Below are 16,297 nucleotides of genomic sequence, written 5' to 3'. Positions count from 1 at the left end.
TTTCAGGCATCCATGTTCCTTTGGCAGTGAACTTAACCTTCTCCTCACAATTGCCCAGACCTAGTCAATGGCCTCATCTAGCCACAAGGGGGCCGAGAAGTTCAATCTTACTCAAGGTCCAGAAGTCAAAAGTAATTTGGGGAAAGGTCCAATGATTACCACGTAACAATCAGCATCTATTACTGCAAAATTCATTGCTGTTAAAGTAGTCAGTCAAAGTGCTCCAGATTCATTTTGTATTTTGAATTTTCTAATGCAATTGGTTAAATTTGATTGAATAATGAACATTTTCTACCACCTGGTATTGGTAATTAACATAAGACGTGATCTAGTTAGCATAAATTAATATAGTCAGGGGCTAAAACTTATAAAGCTAATTCATTATTTCCAACCATTCTTAGTATAAGCAAGGTCATTTATTTATTATCCTCATACAAGCTATTATAATGAGATTTCCTCCCAAAATCCTCAATACATTATCTAGCTTAGAGGTCATTATTCACAGCAGCATTTGACATATCCTGCCATGATAGTAAAGAAATGTCAAAAGTCTCAGGTTCATGCTGCAAAGGGCATTGGAATGTTCAATTTTACCATAGATAGTGACAGAGAAGAGCTTCAAATGACCACAAATAATAGGATGTACAGTTCTAACCTACTGTGGGTCTTTTTCCAAAAAACTCACCCAGATTTTGCAAGATACTGTATTTTCTCCCAAGCTTAGATTTTTGTGAATATGGGTAAAAATCATAAATTATCTTGTAAAAGACAATGTGCTTGCCAGTTTTCATAACTGACTAGATCTTTATTTATATATAACTTAAACTATGAATCTATGCCGTGTTGCATGTTTTGGCATTTAAAACTTAAGAAATGGACAAAAAATCAGCTATTAATCTGTGCTTAAAAAGTGAAAATCACTTCTATTAAGTGGCATTTAAAAATACTAAAACATTCTGTTTAATAGACAAATCATATAGCCTATGAATTAATACTTGAACACTTAAAAATTAATTTCTTGAGTTTCTTATTCTCTGTGGACTGAATTTTTATACTGTCCTTTTAGAAATGTTTTTATAATTATCCATTAGATGGTATAAATCAACTTAGTTTATTTCTTGTGTTGTCTCATCAATACATTGTAATACAGTATATGGCTTTGCATAACATGATTGCATGATTTAAACAGCACAACCGATTCTACTTCTTGGCTGGAGACCAATTAAATAACCACTGAGGCAAGCAGTTATTACCTGCTTAAAAGGAAATCTGTGGTTTCCTTATTTAAACTGCTGAGTTTTAATGTCCATCAAAAAGTCCGTTATTGCAATGAATAATTTAGCTTCTTCAGTCTGCTACTCATTTTAATACTACAGGCATAGATTTAAGGCTGCGAGATCTGCCCAAAGTTTCTCACAGTCCCAGAATCAGAACCATACTTGCTATAAGACAATAGTGAGACAGTTGTAGTTTACCGTTTGAAATGATATATATTTAAGGAACAATAATTTCTAATAATTACTAGGAAAAAGAACACTTCAGCATCCACTTTATCAAAAATAGTTGGGGAAATGATTGATCACAAAGGTCCCGAAAACATATATATGCCCGTGTAAGTGGATATAGAGGACCCTTTTTAAAAAGACTAAAAGGTCAATGGATTTGGAGATCTAGGGGTGTCATTTCCTCTGTTTGTCCCTTGGTGGAGTTCTTGAGTCACTTTCTCCCTTCCCATCAAACTGCTTTATATTTCTTACAAGAACCGGCTATCATGTTTACTGTATTTAACCTTTTTCTTGTACAATTGTGAATAGAGCGTCTATAATAAATGAAAGCCCCCCTGAGATCGTATCTTCGGCACCTACTTCTTTGTATTCTTACCAATAAACTTTTGTCGTCCTTGTTACTTCCCTTCCTGTCTTTTTGAGACTTAAACTACCTCACGGACACTGAATGCTATTTTACAGCTCAGTCACTGAAATTTCTTAACTGCAAAGCAGTTTCAAGACGGCAGGGTTAGTAGGTAAATTTAAAACAACAACAAAAAACTACTGTATGGTAAATATAGGGCAAGATTTTTGGCATAAAAAGAAAAGGAATCCTTGGCCAAGCTTTGATTAAATGTTTATTAAAACGGGATGCCATTTCTATTTTAATCATTTTTTTAAATCTTGGTTTCAAGGGGTCATTTCTCCTAATATCCCTTTAAAACAGAGAGAGAGAAGAACCAAATCCACAACATTTCAACCTTCTCTCAAATACTTGGCTTCATGCAAGCGATGACGTGCCATCACTCTGATCAACTCGGGCTTTAGGAAACTGATCTCGTTTTCTCTCTTCAGCTCTGGCCGCCAAAGCAGCAGCAACAGCAGCACAGCAGCAGCGGGCTCTTTAATTTATTACAGCCGGTTACACTTTCGATCCCATTTCCTTCTGAACCCTTTCCTCTCAGGTTGAGAAGATAAATGCTGCCTGGAGTCTGAAAAGCCGGGCGGGGTTTGTGGGTGGGAGCGAATCCGGATATCATATTCCCGTGGTGAGGTCTGGTACCGGGGGGGATTAAGTCCCCCAGTTCCATTTAATGAAACTGCTGAGCACTTGTGACACTGGCTCTAAGACTGCGGAAATGGGGCGGGGGTGGGGGAAACAGCTTCTCGCCTCCATTCATCCTCCGCGCCGGCGGGAGGCTGGAGTTGGAGTGTCAGTCCCCAGACAGGGGGCGGAAGAGGACTGGGAGCTCCGACCGCGGCAAGGGCGCCCCGAGGGCTCCTCTCACCTCGCCCACTCCCCCACCCCGCCTATTCCGTTTTCTTGCCCTAGTACAGCGCTGCTGGGCAAACCATCCGGTCCTTGGCTGCTCCCGCGGAAAGGTCGGAGGCGGGGACCGATGGGGGAGGGTGGAAAGCCGGGAGGCTTCACGGCCCCGGCAGTCTGGCGCGCTGTTCTCCATGCCGCACACGTCGGACCCATTTCCCACGCTGGCTTGGCTCGGCGGCGGAGTTGGTCAGGATGAGTAGGGAGGGCGGACTGGAGACTACCTCGCGCTCGCAAGGGGGAAACCACTCCACTGTGAAGGACGCGCTGCACAACCCCCACCCCCACCCCCCACTCTTACTCCCACCCCCACCCCCGTCATCTGGGAAGAAATCTGCCGCGCTCTGGGGATAAGCCTCCCACTCTTTCGCCCCTCGCTAGTGTGCGCCTGGAGATTGCGCGCCGGAGCGGTGGGCGAACGTTTGAAGATGCTCAGGGGCTTGTTCAAGTTTATGGTCTGGCGAGGGAAGAGTGAATGTACAACGCCTCTGCCCACGCGGCTGCCAGAAGTTTGCAAAATCTTAGTAAAGGCGGTTAGGGGAGCGAGTGCACTGCACCATATTGCCGCGCATCGGAATGCACCGGCGCAAGGCCGCGGAGGAGAAAAGGCTTCCCTCTTCCGCCTTGGACCCGGGGGGGGGGGGGGGGGGGGACCGGGTGTCGTGGGAGGCAAGAATTTTGATAAACCAGAGTTTTCCAAATATAAGAGGATTTAGCATTACAGCCACTTAGCGGGCCAAGGAAACGCTGCGGCGCCCGCCCCCGCCCCCCGGCTCCAGACTGCGGCGGTGTGCACTGAGTCTGCGCGCGGGGTTTTTCTCGCTGATGCTGCAGATCTAGAGCGGAGAGGCTGGGGAGGCAGCGGGCTTGGGGAATGTGGGGGTGGCCGGGTTCCTGGCCTGGCCCGGGAGGAGAAGCCGCTACACCCTGAGTGCAGTTGCTTTAGCAGACTGAAAAATACTCGCCAGCTCCCTGACACTTTCATCCCCCGCCCCTCCAGGATCCCCTATAGGGAGACCTTGGAAATCTCAGCCGTGTCTCCCCCAATCCTGCTGGCTGCGCCCGCCCAAACAACCGCGCGCTACATCTGCTCCTAGACTTTATTAGTGTTTGTTTTTAGTCATTTTGCCTGCTCACACAGGTCTCGTAAAGGGAGAGTACCCGCTCTGGACTGGTTTTTCTTTTTTTCCTCTTTTCATCTTAAATTTTCCTTTAAGAGGAGGCCTTTCGATGCCTATACATTGGGCAGACGAGGCGAGGACCAACCAAATCCCAGCAGCAGCCTCTTTGCTCTTTTGAGATGGTAAGATTGTCCCCAAATATCTCCTGCCTGCCTCAGCCCCCTTAATCCTGACGGGTCCCCTTAGCCGCTGAAATAAATGAAGAGCAAATGGCAACAGTTTAAGAAACACAAGGAGAATTGAGATCTGATGAGGCGGACTGCAGTGGCTGTGATTGAAAACCGGGAAGCCTCGCGTGGGGGAATACCATGTACGATCGAGTGGCACAAAGTCAAAAGAAGGAGAGAAACGGAACTAGGGACACTTCGGTACACAAAGTTGCCATTAAAGTTTATTTCCCTTTTATCCAGATAGGTGACGCTACACTTTGCCAGTTACTAAAGGCTGCAGATTTCTGCTCAGAAAATAACACCGAGGCTTCCAACATGTGTTTATTCCCCAGGCGCGCGCACACACACACGGTCTACCCCCTAAGCAAGCACGATGACAGGAATGCCAAGCATTTAAACAAAGACAGGCACCACCCCAAACCCCCAACCCCAACCCTCCGAAGTCTGCAATCCCAAAAAAGGATCCTTCTCTGGCTCTCTCTGGAGTTTGATGTCCTCACTTAACCACTGCAGCCCATCATGGTTTCTCAGAACACCAACGTGGCTCCCTGGGCGCACGCGGGATCCCCCAAGCCACCGTTAACCATGCCCTAACCAAGATGCTAAATCGCGAAACAGAGACACTGGTGGAGGGGGGGAGGGGATGGGCATCGTCTGAGAAGGGGGAGGAAAAAAAAGAAAGAAACCTTTCCTGACACCCGCTCCAGTGCTCTCACACACGCACTAGGCATTAGTAAGGGAGAGGAGGAAATTTACCAGCCCCAGGGAGGGAAAGCAAGTCTCCCAGGAAGACAGTGGATGCACTCACTGGAAAGAGGGGGGAAAAGCTTTGGCTTAAAGGGGACGGGGCTGGCTGGATAGTGCGCACAAGGAGTGGCCCCCGGAGCTGAAGCTGGGCTTTCCGGAGTGGGGCGGCTGGTTAGTACTCCTGTCTGCCTTTCTCACCTCAACCCGCGTCCCTCCCTTTCCGCGAGTGTGTAGTTTCGGTGGCTGGGCTGCTACCGCCGCCGCCGCCGCCGCAGCAGCAGCAGCCGCTTCAGGGACAAGCTTGATCAGCCTGCGAGCTCCCAGAAGCAGCCACCACTTTGGGCAAACTTGCGGGTTTCCGGCTCGCGGCTGGCGAGCGGGAGCTTCCTATTTGCCATTCAGTGTCTTCGAGCTTTGGCAGTCCAAGGGGCGGCGAGCGCGCCCGCACCAGACTCTCCCAGACGCGAAAAGGGACGAGACAACTGCGGAATTCACCCGCCGTGCCAGGGCACTTCCGAAGCAACAACCGACTGGCACTTTTTCTCCCCTTGGCAAACTGGATTTTTTTTTTTCTTTTTCGTTTTCTTTTTCTTTTCTTTTCTTTCTTTCTTTCTTTTCTTTTTTTTCTTTTTTTTTTTTTTAAGCTACTTGGCAGCGTCTCTGACTCCACCTCCCGCTCACCCCCTCCCCAGTGCCTTTGGCTTTTCTTCGGAAATCCGGACAGAATTGGGCATCTTTGTTAATTGCCATTGGGGGAGCCCGGCCGGGGGCTTTCGCCAGGCCATCGTCGCCTGAGCACCGAGCTTGGTTTGCTCACCTTTGAACTGCAAAGGGATCAAGTTCAGCCCGAGTTGCCAGCGTTGGGACTGGGAGGAAAGAGAGGGAGCGTGCAAGAGAGAGAGTGGGAGAAGGGGAAAGGGGAACGGAGAGGAGGGAGGAGAGTGGAGGAGGAGGGAGGAGAGAGAGGGAGGGAGGGGAGGGATCGAGAGAGAGCGGGGAGAGAGAGAGAGGCTGCAATCTCCTCCCTGAATCGCGCACAGCGCTGCAGATCCCAGTGCTCCGAATTGCGGGCCGAATGCAGGTGAGGAAAGGCACGGACTCTGCGGCTGCGAACCCAAACTTGGGCACCGCGCGGTGCGCACTGCTCAGCCTTCGCCCCCGCGGGCGAACGGCTGCTGCGGTTTCAGGCGGCGGCTTCGTGACTAATGACCTTGCGCAGAGTTGTTAAGAAAAAAAGAGAAACCCGAGCTCTTGGGGGTGAGAAGAGACTGACTCTGGGCGTCTCTGAAGATGGCTCGGGCTGCTCTTGGGCGCGCGGGGGGGACCCGGACGCGGACCGCTGTGTGACGCGAGTGGTCTCCACTGCACGGTGCCCGAAGCGACCTGCCAGGGATTTTTCATTCTCGATCTGTTGACTGGCTCCCCCGCTGCCAGAGCGGAGTCAGAGTTCAGACTGGCTTGTTGCTGGCCCCGGCGCCTCGTGCAGGAAGCAACTCACGTTTGCCTGGGCAGCCGGAGCAGAAGCTGGGTCTGGAGTGAGTGGCTGGAACGTGAATTGGACGCAACTCGAGTAGCAGCAAAGACGAACAGGGTTGGCAGGCGGGGGAGGCTGCAGGCTTGTTCCCCGCCGCTTCCCGGCTCCACCACCCGCCTGCCGGAGCGGTTCCGGCCCCATCCGACAGAGCGGGAACCGGAGCCCGGGATCCTCCGCCCGCTGCGGGGATGACTCTGGGGGGGGCGCCGAGCCCGCGGCGCGCAGTGTCCCGTGAACTGTGAGTACTGCGACTGAACGGCGGCCGACGAGCGGGCGATTAGCACCCATTGCATGAATTATGAAACAATAACTTTCGGAAGAAGCAGAAGGAAAAAAAAAAAAAAGAAGAAGGATCTATCGCCGGTCCCCCTGGCCGACTCCGCACGGTGCTCTTGCCCCCTCCCTCCTCTCGCTTCCTCCTTTCCCGGAGAGAGAAGAGGACTGGGAGGAGGGCAGGCGGCCGGCCCCGGAGGAGGGGGGCGCCGAGGGGGCTGTGATTAGAAGGAGCAGTAGCAGCAGCAGCAGGAGAAGATGCTGAGGATGCGGACCGCGGGGTGGGCGCGCGGCTGGTGCCTGGGTTGCTGTCTCCTCTTGCCGCTCTCGCTCAGCCTGGCGGCCGCCAAGCAACTCCTCCGATATCGACTGGCTGAGGAGGGCCCAGCGGACGTCCGCATCGGCAACGTCGCCTCGGACTTGGGCATCGTGACGGGTTCGGGTGAGGTGACTTTCAGCCTCGAGTCGGGCTCGGAGTACCTAAAGATCGACAACCTCACCGGCGAGCTGAGCACGAGCGAGCGGCGCATCGACCGCGAGAAGCTGCCCCAGTGTCAGATGATCTTCGACGAGAACGAGTGCTTTCTGGACTTCGAAGTGTCGGTCATCGGGCCCTCGCAGAGCTGGGTGGACCTGTTCGAGGGTCGGGTCATCGTACTCGATATCAACGACAACACGCCCACCTTCCCGTCACCCGTGCTCACGCTCACGGTGGAGGAGAACCGACCGGTGGGCACTCTCTACCTGCTACCCACCGCCACGGACCGTGACTTCGGCCGCAACGGCATCGAGCGCTACGAGCTGCTCCAGGAGCCCGGGGGCGGTGGCGGCGGCGGCGGCGGCAGCGGCGGCGGCGGCGAGGGCCGGCGCTCTGGGCCTGCCGACAGCGCCCCCTACCCCGGGGGCGGCGGGAACGGCGCGAGCGGCGGCGGCCCGGGCGGCTCCAAGAGGCGGCCGGACGCACCAGAGGGCGGCGGCGGGACCAACCCCGGTGGCCGTAGCAGCGTGTTCGAACTGCAGGTGGCCGACACCCCGGATGGCGAGAAGCAGCCACAGCTGATTGTGAAGGGGGCGCTGGACCGGGAACAACGCGATTCCTACGAGCTGACCCTGCGGGTGCGCGACGGTGGCGACCCTCCTCGCTCCTCTCAGGCCATCCTAAGGGTGCTCATCACCGACGTGAACGACAACAGCCCCCGCTTCGAGAAGAGTGTGTATGAAGCTGACCTAGCCGAGAATAGCGCCCCAGGGACTCCCATCCTGCAGCTGCGTGCCGCGGACCTGGACGTGGGGGTCAACGGACAGATCGAGTATGTGTTCGGAGCGGCTACCGAATCCGTGCGGCGGCTGCTGCGACTGGACGAGACGTCCGGCTGGCTCAGTGTCCTGCACCGCATCGACCGCGAGGAGGTGAACCAGCTGCGCTTCACGGTCATGGCCCGCGACCGCGGGCAGCCCCCCAAGACCGACAAGGCCACGGTGGTCCTTAACATCAAGGACGAGAACGACAATGTGCCGTCCATTGAAATCCGCAAGATCGGGCGTATCCCACTCAAGGACGGGGTGGCCAACGTGGCCGAAGATGTTCTGGTCGACACCCCCATTGCTCTGGTACAGGTGTCCGACCGAGACCAAGGCGAGAACGGGGTAGTCACCTGCACCGTGGTGGGTGATGTGCCCTTCCAGCTCAAGCCGGCCAGCGACACAGAGGGCGACCAGAACAAGAAAAAGTACTTTCTGCACACCTCGGCCCCTTTGGACTATGAGACCACCCGGGAATTCAACGTGGTCATAGTGGCGGTGGACTCGGGCAGCCCCAGCCTCTCCAGCAACAACTCCCTGGTTGTCAAGGTAGGAGACACCAATGACAACCCGCCCGTCTTTGGCCAGTCGGTGGTGGAGGTGTACTTTCCCGAGAATAACATCCCTGGAGAGAGGGTGGCCACGGTGCTGGCGACAGACGCCGACAGTGGGAAAAATGCAGAGATTGCCTACTCTCTGGATTCTTCCGTTATGGGGATCTTTGCCATCGATCCTGATTCTGGGGACATCCTTGTCAATACGGTGCTGGACCGAGAGCAGACAGACAGGTATGAGTTTAAAGTTAACGCCAAAGACAAAGGCATCCCAGTGCTGCAGGGCAGCACCACGGTGATTGTGCAGGTGGCTGACAAGAATGACAATGACCCTAAGTTTATGCAGGACGTCTTTACCTTTTATGTGAAAGAAAACTTGCAGCCCAACAGCCCTGTGGGGATGGTCACGGTGATGGATGCTGACAAGGGGCGCAATGCGGAGATGAGCCTCTACATCGAAGAAAACAGTAACATTTTTTCCATTGAGAATGACACGGGGACCATTTACTCCACAATGTCTTTTGACCGGGAACATCAGACCACATACACATTCAGAGTCAAGGCTGTGGATGGGGGAGATCCTCCCAGATCCGCCACAGCCACAGTCTCTCTCTTTGTGATGGATGAGAATGACAATGCTCCCACCGTGACCCTTCCCAGAAACATTTCCTACACTTTACTGCCACCTTCGAGTAATGTCAGGACAGTAGTAGCTACAGTGTTGGCAACAGACAGTGACGATGGCATCAATGCAGACCTTAACTACAGCATTGTGGGAGGGAATCCCTTCAAGCTGTTTGAGATTGATTCCACCAGTGGTGTGGTTTCCTTAGTGGGAAAACTCACCCAAAAGCATTATGGCTTGCACAGGTTGGTTGTGCAAGTGAATGATAGTGGGCAGCCTTCCCAGTCCACCACGACTCTGGTGCATGTGTTTGTCAATGAAAGTGTTTCTAATGCAACTGTGATTGACTCCCAGATAGCCAGAAGTTTGCACACCCCACTCACCCAGGATATAGCTGGTGACCCAAGTTACGAAATTAGCAAGCAGAGACTCAGTATTGTCATTGGGGTGGTTGCTGGAATTATGACAGTGATTCTAATCATTTTAATTGTAGTGATGGCAAGGTACTGCCGGTCCAAAAATAAAAATGGCTATGAAGCTGGCAAAAAGGATCACGAAGACTTTTTTACACCCCAGCAGCACGACAAATCTAAAAAGCCTAAAAAGGACAAGAAAAACAAAAAATCTAAGCAGCCTCTCTACAGCAGCATTGTCACTGTAGAAGCTTCTAAACCAAATGGACAGAGGTATGATAGTGTCAATGAGAAGCTGTCAGATAGCCCAAGCATGGGGCGATACCGATCTGTTAATGGGGGGCCTGGCAGTCCTGACCTGGCCAGGCATTACAAATCTAGCTCTCCATTGCCTACTGTCCAGCTTCACCCCCAGTCACCAACTGCAGGAAAAAAACACCAGGCCGTACAAGATCTACCACCAGCCAACACCTTTGTGGGAGCAGGAGACAACATTTCAATTGGATCAGATCACTGCTCTGAATACAGCTGTCAAACCAATAACAAGTACAGCAAACAGGTAAGATGTGTTCCAAATATATCTAAATATCCCACAGAAGGCTAATAAATCTGAGACAGAACATCTTCTGTGAAGTTTTGTTTTCTCTTTTAAAGCTATTATTTAAAAAATTTAATAGCAGTGAATTAATGTGAATTCATAGATCATTAATTGACCACAGGCCATCTGCACGAGATGCCCCCTTGTATTTTGCAACTTACCAAACCAGCATTTACTAAGCTATCTAAGAATGTATTCAAAGTAGGCAGTGTTTTGTACATCTCTTTATCCTTGACAGTACTAATTCATCCTACATTTTCTATTTTCAGGATAAATATGTATATATGGTTTGGGTGGTTAGCTTTAACCTGAAATTATTTTGTTTTGTGGCTACTCAGTGTATAATTACATCCCGGGGGGGGGGGGGACTTCTAAAGTTACTACTGGTGCCTATGCAAATTGAACACTATAAAAGTTTTATCTGTGTTATGTATTATGTAGGATTGTACAGATCATGGAGGCTGGTTCATGCAAATATAGTAGCAAGACTGAGATACTTAAATACTGATTACGTTGACAAAAATGTTGATTTAAAAACATTTAATGATACACAAATATCATGCAAAACTGCATTTTAAATACTTCAGTGTCTGTAACAACTAGACTTCTGGGAAGCTATGAAGTTAGCACTTGCATTCTTCGTATTTGGTATTAAAAGTTTATAAGCAAAAGTAAAGTGCATGATCCATTTATTATTTAAGCTGAACAACAGAAATGTTCTTGTTTGATGCACTGTGTAAAAGAAAATTTTGGTCTGCCTTGTGATATCCTGACATTATTATGTTTATATGGAATATTCAATACTGTTGTTTTTCAGTGAGATATGGAGTTTTAAAAAAACATATTTTGAGGTAACTTCAGAAAACAGAAAATTTATTTTTGTAAGTTTTGCTTTTGTGATATATGTAATGCTCCCAAAGTTTACTTTTTACACCCACCAAGGTCTGACATTCGGCAAGTAAAACCTTTTGGAAACTGCTGTGTCTAATGCTGTAGTAGCCCCACTAATAAAATGCCACATATTTCTTATCACAAGAGCTCATCTCGAAAAACACATCTATGATTGACAAATAATATCAAATAATAGTTTTTCTATTAAATATGCTTTGCATGTGGAATGTGCAATGTGGGAAGAATTAAGGCCAAAGAAAAACTTGCTTTATAGTGTCATTAAAGATGTTATTGATGGGCTCATTAAAGACATAGAAAAGAGATATTAATTCCTTACTGCTTTCATAGTTTTAAAAATCAATTTCCTAAAGAAATATTTGCTACTTATAGTACTTTACTGCAGCTATTTGGTTAAGGAGAAACAGACTTCACATGATTTTATATCCAATTACCACAGCAATCCAAGAAAATATAGGCTTGAACTTCATTACATTAAATGGCTTTTGAAAATATGTGATGCTTGTGAGCCTGAGTTACTTATTTATTTTAACCTGCAATTTACTAAGTGGAAGGTTATATTTATTGTGCTATTGCTTTACCTGGAGTTAGAAGAAGAAGACTTTTGTTCTGTTTTTGGTACTTCTATCCATTTTGTAAATAAGGACATGTCCAGGTAAAATAATACTACTTTTCTAAGATGGTTTAGGAACACCCACAGATAAATTAAGGTCTATAGAAATTTCCTTGGAAAATGATAACATGTAGTGCAAAAAGTATATGAAAACATCTTTCTTCAGAATGTTTACTTCTTCACTGTCATCTTAATGGGATGTTTTGTCCCATGGCTGAAAGGCATTTACATTTTAAATTGCACAATCTTCAACTTCGAAATGGACATAGCAGGTGGCAGATTTATAGATATTTTATACAACCCATTCATGTGTTCTGTGCTGTCACTTAAGCTTTATTTGCCTCATCAAATGAGTTTGGCTCTATATTCTTGAATATTTAAGACAGCCAATACCAAGACTGCTGTGGCATCCTATTTAAAAGGCAAAGTGATATGCTTATAAATAAACTAATGTATGGTGTTAGAGACTCTTAACAGAGCAAAGAAGTCTGTATACCAAAATAGAAAACCTGCAAAGCCATTGGTATAAATCATGCAGTTTGCCAAAAGTGACTGGAAAACTTCTATGTTGTTAGGTATTCAAAAGATGTGTAAAGTTTTTACCATAATAAATAGCTGAAACAAAATGAAATAAAAGAGAATGAAATACATCCCCCTTAATGTAATTAGTAATAGTAATTGATACTCTTCATCTCTTCAATATTGCTGTCAGGGGACAAGGGATCCATTTACAAAGTTACATTCTGTTTAGACATCTGACACAGTAAACAGGATCTTTTTTGTTCTGATTTTTGTTTGTACCATAAATAGATGATTTTCCATTTTTATTTTTTAAAAGATATTAGCTGTACCTAAAAACAACTGCCAAAATGTATTTTCTGTGTTTAAATTTGATATAAAATAAAATAAAGAACACAGGTTTTGTTATAATTCTCCCCTTTGATATTGAATTTATCTAAGAAAAACCCTGAGGGATGCCATATTTTAATTCCTTATGATAGGGATTAATTAAAAATCAAAGATTTCATCTGACATAAAGTCTTCATTGTATTTATAATTCTCTTGAATTGCTTTAACATAGTTCTTTACCTGTGATATAGTGGATAGGGTATTTGTTTACAGTGTTTTCCTCTTCATGATAATTAGACATTTCAAAGTGTTGCTTTTAAATCCTGGTAATGGTTATATTGTAATAAGTTAAACAGCTTTATGGAAGCAAGTTTGTAAATAATGCCCCTCCCCCCCATTTTGGCTTGTTTTCACTGGGTCTAGAAATTTTTAAATCAAGCTTCTGTAGTTACTCTTTAGCAGAATCTAAAAGATATGTGTTGCAGAGTTGCTGTATTTTTTTTTCTTTCTTTCTGAAAATCACACCTTAGCAAAACTGATGATGTAGCCCAGGTTTCCATAGTTCAGACCTTTGCAGTTAAAACAATAGCCTTTGCTCTCAACTAAATAATGTGTCTAGTTGAGCCTAATGTGGATCATTGACAGCATTATTGAGATTAAGTGTCCACCTTTCCTTTGCTTGGTAAACCTGGTTTTAGTGGTTGTTCAAGTTTTGTGACTTGGAAATACAATTGTGCTTTTGACTTATAAAATAAAAGCAAAGGCATTCTATTTTTCTACTTATTTTATAATCTTCAGAGTCGTATTATGTGTTAAATATTTTTTCAATTTTCTTAAAGAATAGTATAATTCCAGAAGATTAGTAAACATATGAAAGTATAGTCACTACTTTGTTTATTATTTTTGGGTCCTGTTGAGTTTATTCATGCTATGCTCTTATTTAGATAACGCACTGGCAAGTAAAAATTTTATTATATTTAGTAAATGGAAAGTAAAGTACTTTACTTTTGGCAAGAGTAAGGAAGATACAGCCTGAATAAACATTAATTTAAAAATCCATTTGTAGCTGATGCAGAAATGCTCAAGAAAAATTCATATTAAATCCAGTGATAGTTTCCCTTGCCTTTGGAACTGCAAAATGGAGTCTGAATAATATTCTCTTTAAGTGCTCAAACTGTGTTCAATATATTCATTGTATACTTAGTAAAAAAATACGGCAGAAATTATTTCTTAAGTTACTTCCAGTCTGGAAGCAAATGGATGACTTGCCATCATCTATTAGAGTTTTCAGCACTGAAAAAACTAAATATCAGTTTGTTCGTGTATGCACATTACATCATACATATTATAGTAGGAACGCATCTGCAGAGTGATGCCAACCATAGCTTCTAGTCTCATTTCGATAAGCATAATTTCTACAATATGATTCTTCTGTGTACAACCAGAAATGCTTTCAGGAGGTACAGGGCATCTGCATATGATGAAATTTCTGTTACATTTGGCCTGATGTAATAGACGAGTGGCTAATAACTGATGAAAGGTTATGTTTTTCGTCAGGAGATATCTACTAAAGCAACATTACCTAGATCTCTGGATGTCTATGAATAAGGAAAGGGTCATCCACTGATCTGATCTACCTTGCATTTATAAATTTTTATGTCAGGTATGACAATCTGAAACTTATCTCAAACTTATCCCAAGTCAATTAATAACTTAGACATGAGACCACAAAGTCAATTTATAGATTTTAAGTAAATCATGCAGCTGGATAAATATAGCAAAATCATTCTTTCCTGTTATCTTCTATTTTGGAGTAATTACATACCTTATAAATGTGGGAAAATGTACACCTGTTATTTCTTTTTCTTTCTCTGTCTCTCCGCACACACAAACACATACAGATATATTCATATAAACTAAGTATGGCACCATTGGACTTTTATTTCATTGTGATATTCATACATTAATAAACAGAACATATTTGAACTTTAAACATATACAAAACTGAAAGAAAATATAATCAACCATTTAGTGTTTGTATCTAAAAATCACTGGAGTCATCACATTTTTTAATTAAAAGATATCATCCAAACCAGTTCCCTCATTTTATATGAAGAGAGACTGAGGCCTTTCTCTCTCTGTACCATTGAGGTGTGAATTTGGTTTTCTGCTGGTTCCTTGACTGATGCAATGAAACTTAAGAAGTTGAAGCCTTTATGATAAAATAATTTGGCTAAGATCACAAGATTATTGAGGATACAATGTGGATACAAGTCATGGAATGCAGAGGCCAGTGTTCTGGTTCTGTTTTTTATCTCTATGAATAAAATTGAAGTCACATAACTTTCACTATATATATTTCAATAGAGAAAGAAATCTGCTGAGATTTACCTGTGTATGTATAACTGTATATTTGATTAGAAAGACTGAATTTTTTACAATAGGATGTAATTCTGCTTTAGGCTCTAGTTTTTTTTTTTTAATATTTTATTTATTTATTTGACAGAGATCACAAGTAGGCAGAGATGCAGGCAGAGAGAGAGAGAGGAGGAAGCAGGCTCCCGCTGAGCAGAGAGCCCGATATGGGACTCGATCCCAGGACCCTGAGACCATGACCCGAGCTAAAGGCAGAGGCTTTAACCCACTGAGCCACCCAGGCGCCCCTAGGCTCTAGTTTTTAATCTGTAAGTTATTGGAGAAATTATAATTCAAATTTTATAGCTATTCAAAGGAAATTAATGGTTCTTTTTCCCTATGTAGAATAACAATTGATTACACTCATTGAAGTAACTTAACATAGTTTAAAACATATATGCAACAGGTTAATTGACAGAATTTTTAATTTTAACAGAACCATGACAATAGGATGTAAGCTTCTATCTGGGATTAGTATATCCTCAATAAAAACATAATCTTAATAGAAATTAATAGAAGCTTTCTATGCTGTATGTATAGAAAGCTTATACGAATTCTAATCAGAATAATCTTTTACCTTTTTCATCAATATGGATGATTTTGTCTGGCTTCTCTGCTCCTTTGCATTTTGCCAACTTTGCCGTTGTGCTCTACCTTCATAGTGCCCTTAACACACAGTTGTGAACTAACTTTTCCCTAATTTTGTTTTCTAGCAAATTTTAAAAGAATGTGACATTTTTAAATTTTTCAGTTGGATTGCCTCTTTTGTTAGGCAGTTAACCAATCTAATGTATCACGTTTAAATTTATATAGTGATAAAATGCTAATGATGGACTTTATTAATTTCACAAATAAAATTTGAACTGTTTTAAAAACTGAATATACTGTGATAACCATTGCTTCACAATTGTCACCAACGCTATTAGATATTTTGCCACCATATCTTTTCCTGAGAGAGGAGAGTGGTAGAGGTTATGTTGGAAATTTAGTATAATAATTATTTAGAGCTTTATGTTTAAGCTGTATATAAGCAATTTCTGGACTATAGCAAGGCTCCCCATCCATTTATTTACTGCGACTCCATAGAAATAATAAGATCTGTTCATATAGATCTTGAGTCAGCTCTACTTTTCTCTCTTATTTATTTTAAAAGCCTTTAGAATCTTTTCTAAAGCAGGGACTCCGTTTCAGAACATTACACAGGCTTTATTTAGCATTAGTGTTGTGGGAGAAATCACATTCCAAGAAGAATTGAGCTGAAACCACTAAAACTAATCTTAATTATCACTTCTGGTGAATT

At 44.8% G+C, this 16,297-nt stretch overlaps 1 protein-coding gene across 10 annotated transcripts in view; it reads left to right on the top strand.

Annotated features, from left to right (window-relative positions):
• The first annotated feature begins 4,373 nt into the window (after window positions 1–4,373).
• PCDH7 (protocadherin 7) overlaps window positions 4,374–16,297 on the top strand; it is a 417,735-nt gene continuing 405,811 nt past the window's right edge. For all 10 annotated transcript variants that reach the window (XR_014310935.1, XM_082727735.1, XM_082727734.1 and 7 more), the window contains exon 1: window positions 4,374–10,172. Coding sequence is in view for 9 of the 10 variants with exons in the window: in XM_082727735.1 (XP_082583861.1) it covers window positions 6,978–10,172 (3,195 nt within the window). In the remaining variant the exon portion in view is untranslated. The remainder of the gene's footprint in view (window positions 10,173–16,297) is intronic.

This window comes from Mustela nivalis (assembly GCF_964662115.1).
Source record: "Mustela nivalis genome assembly, chromosome: 4".
NCBI lineage: Eukaryota > Metazoa > Chordata > Mammalia > Carnivora > Mustelidae > Mustela > Mustela nivalis.
This window is presented reverse-complemented; position numbering and strand designations above follow the sequence as displayed.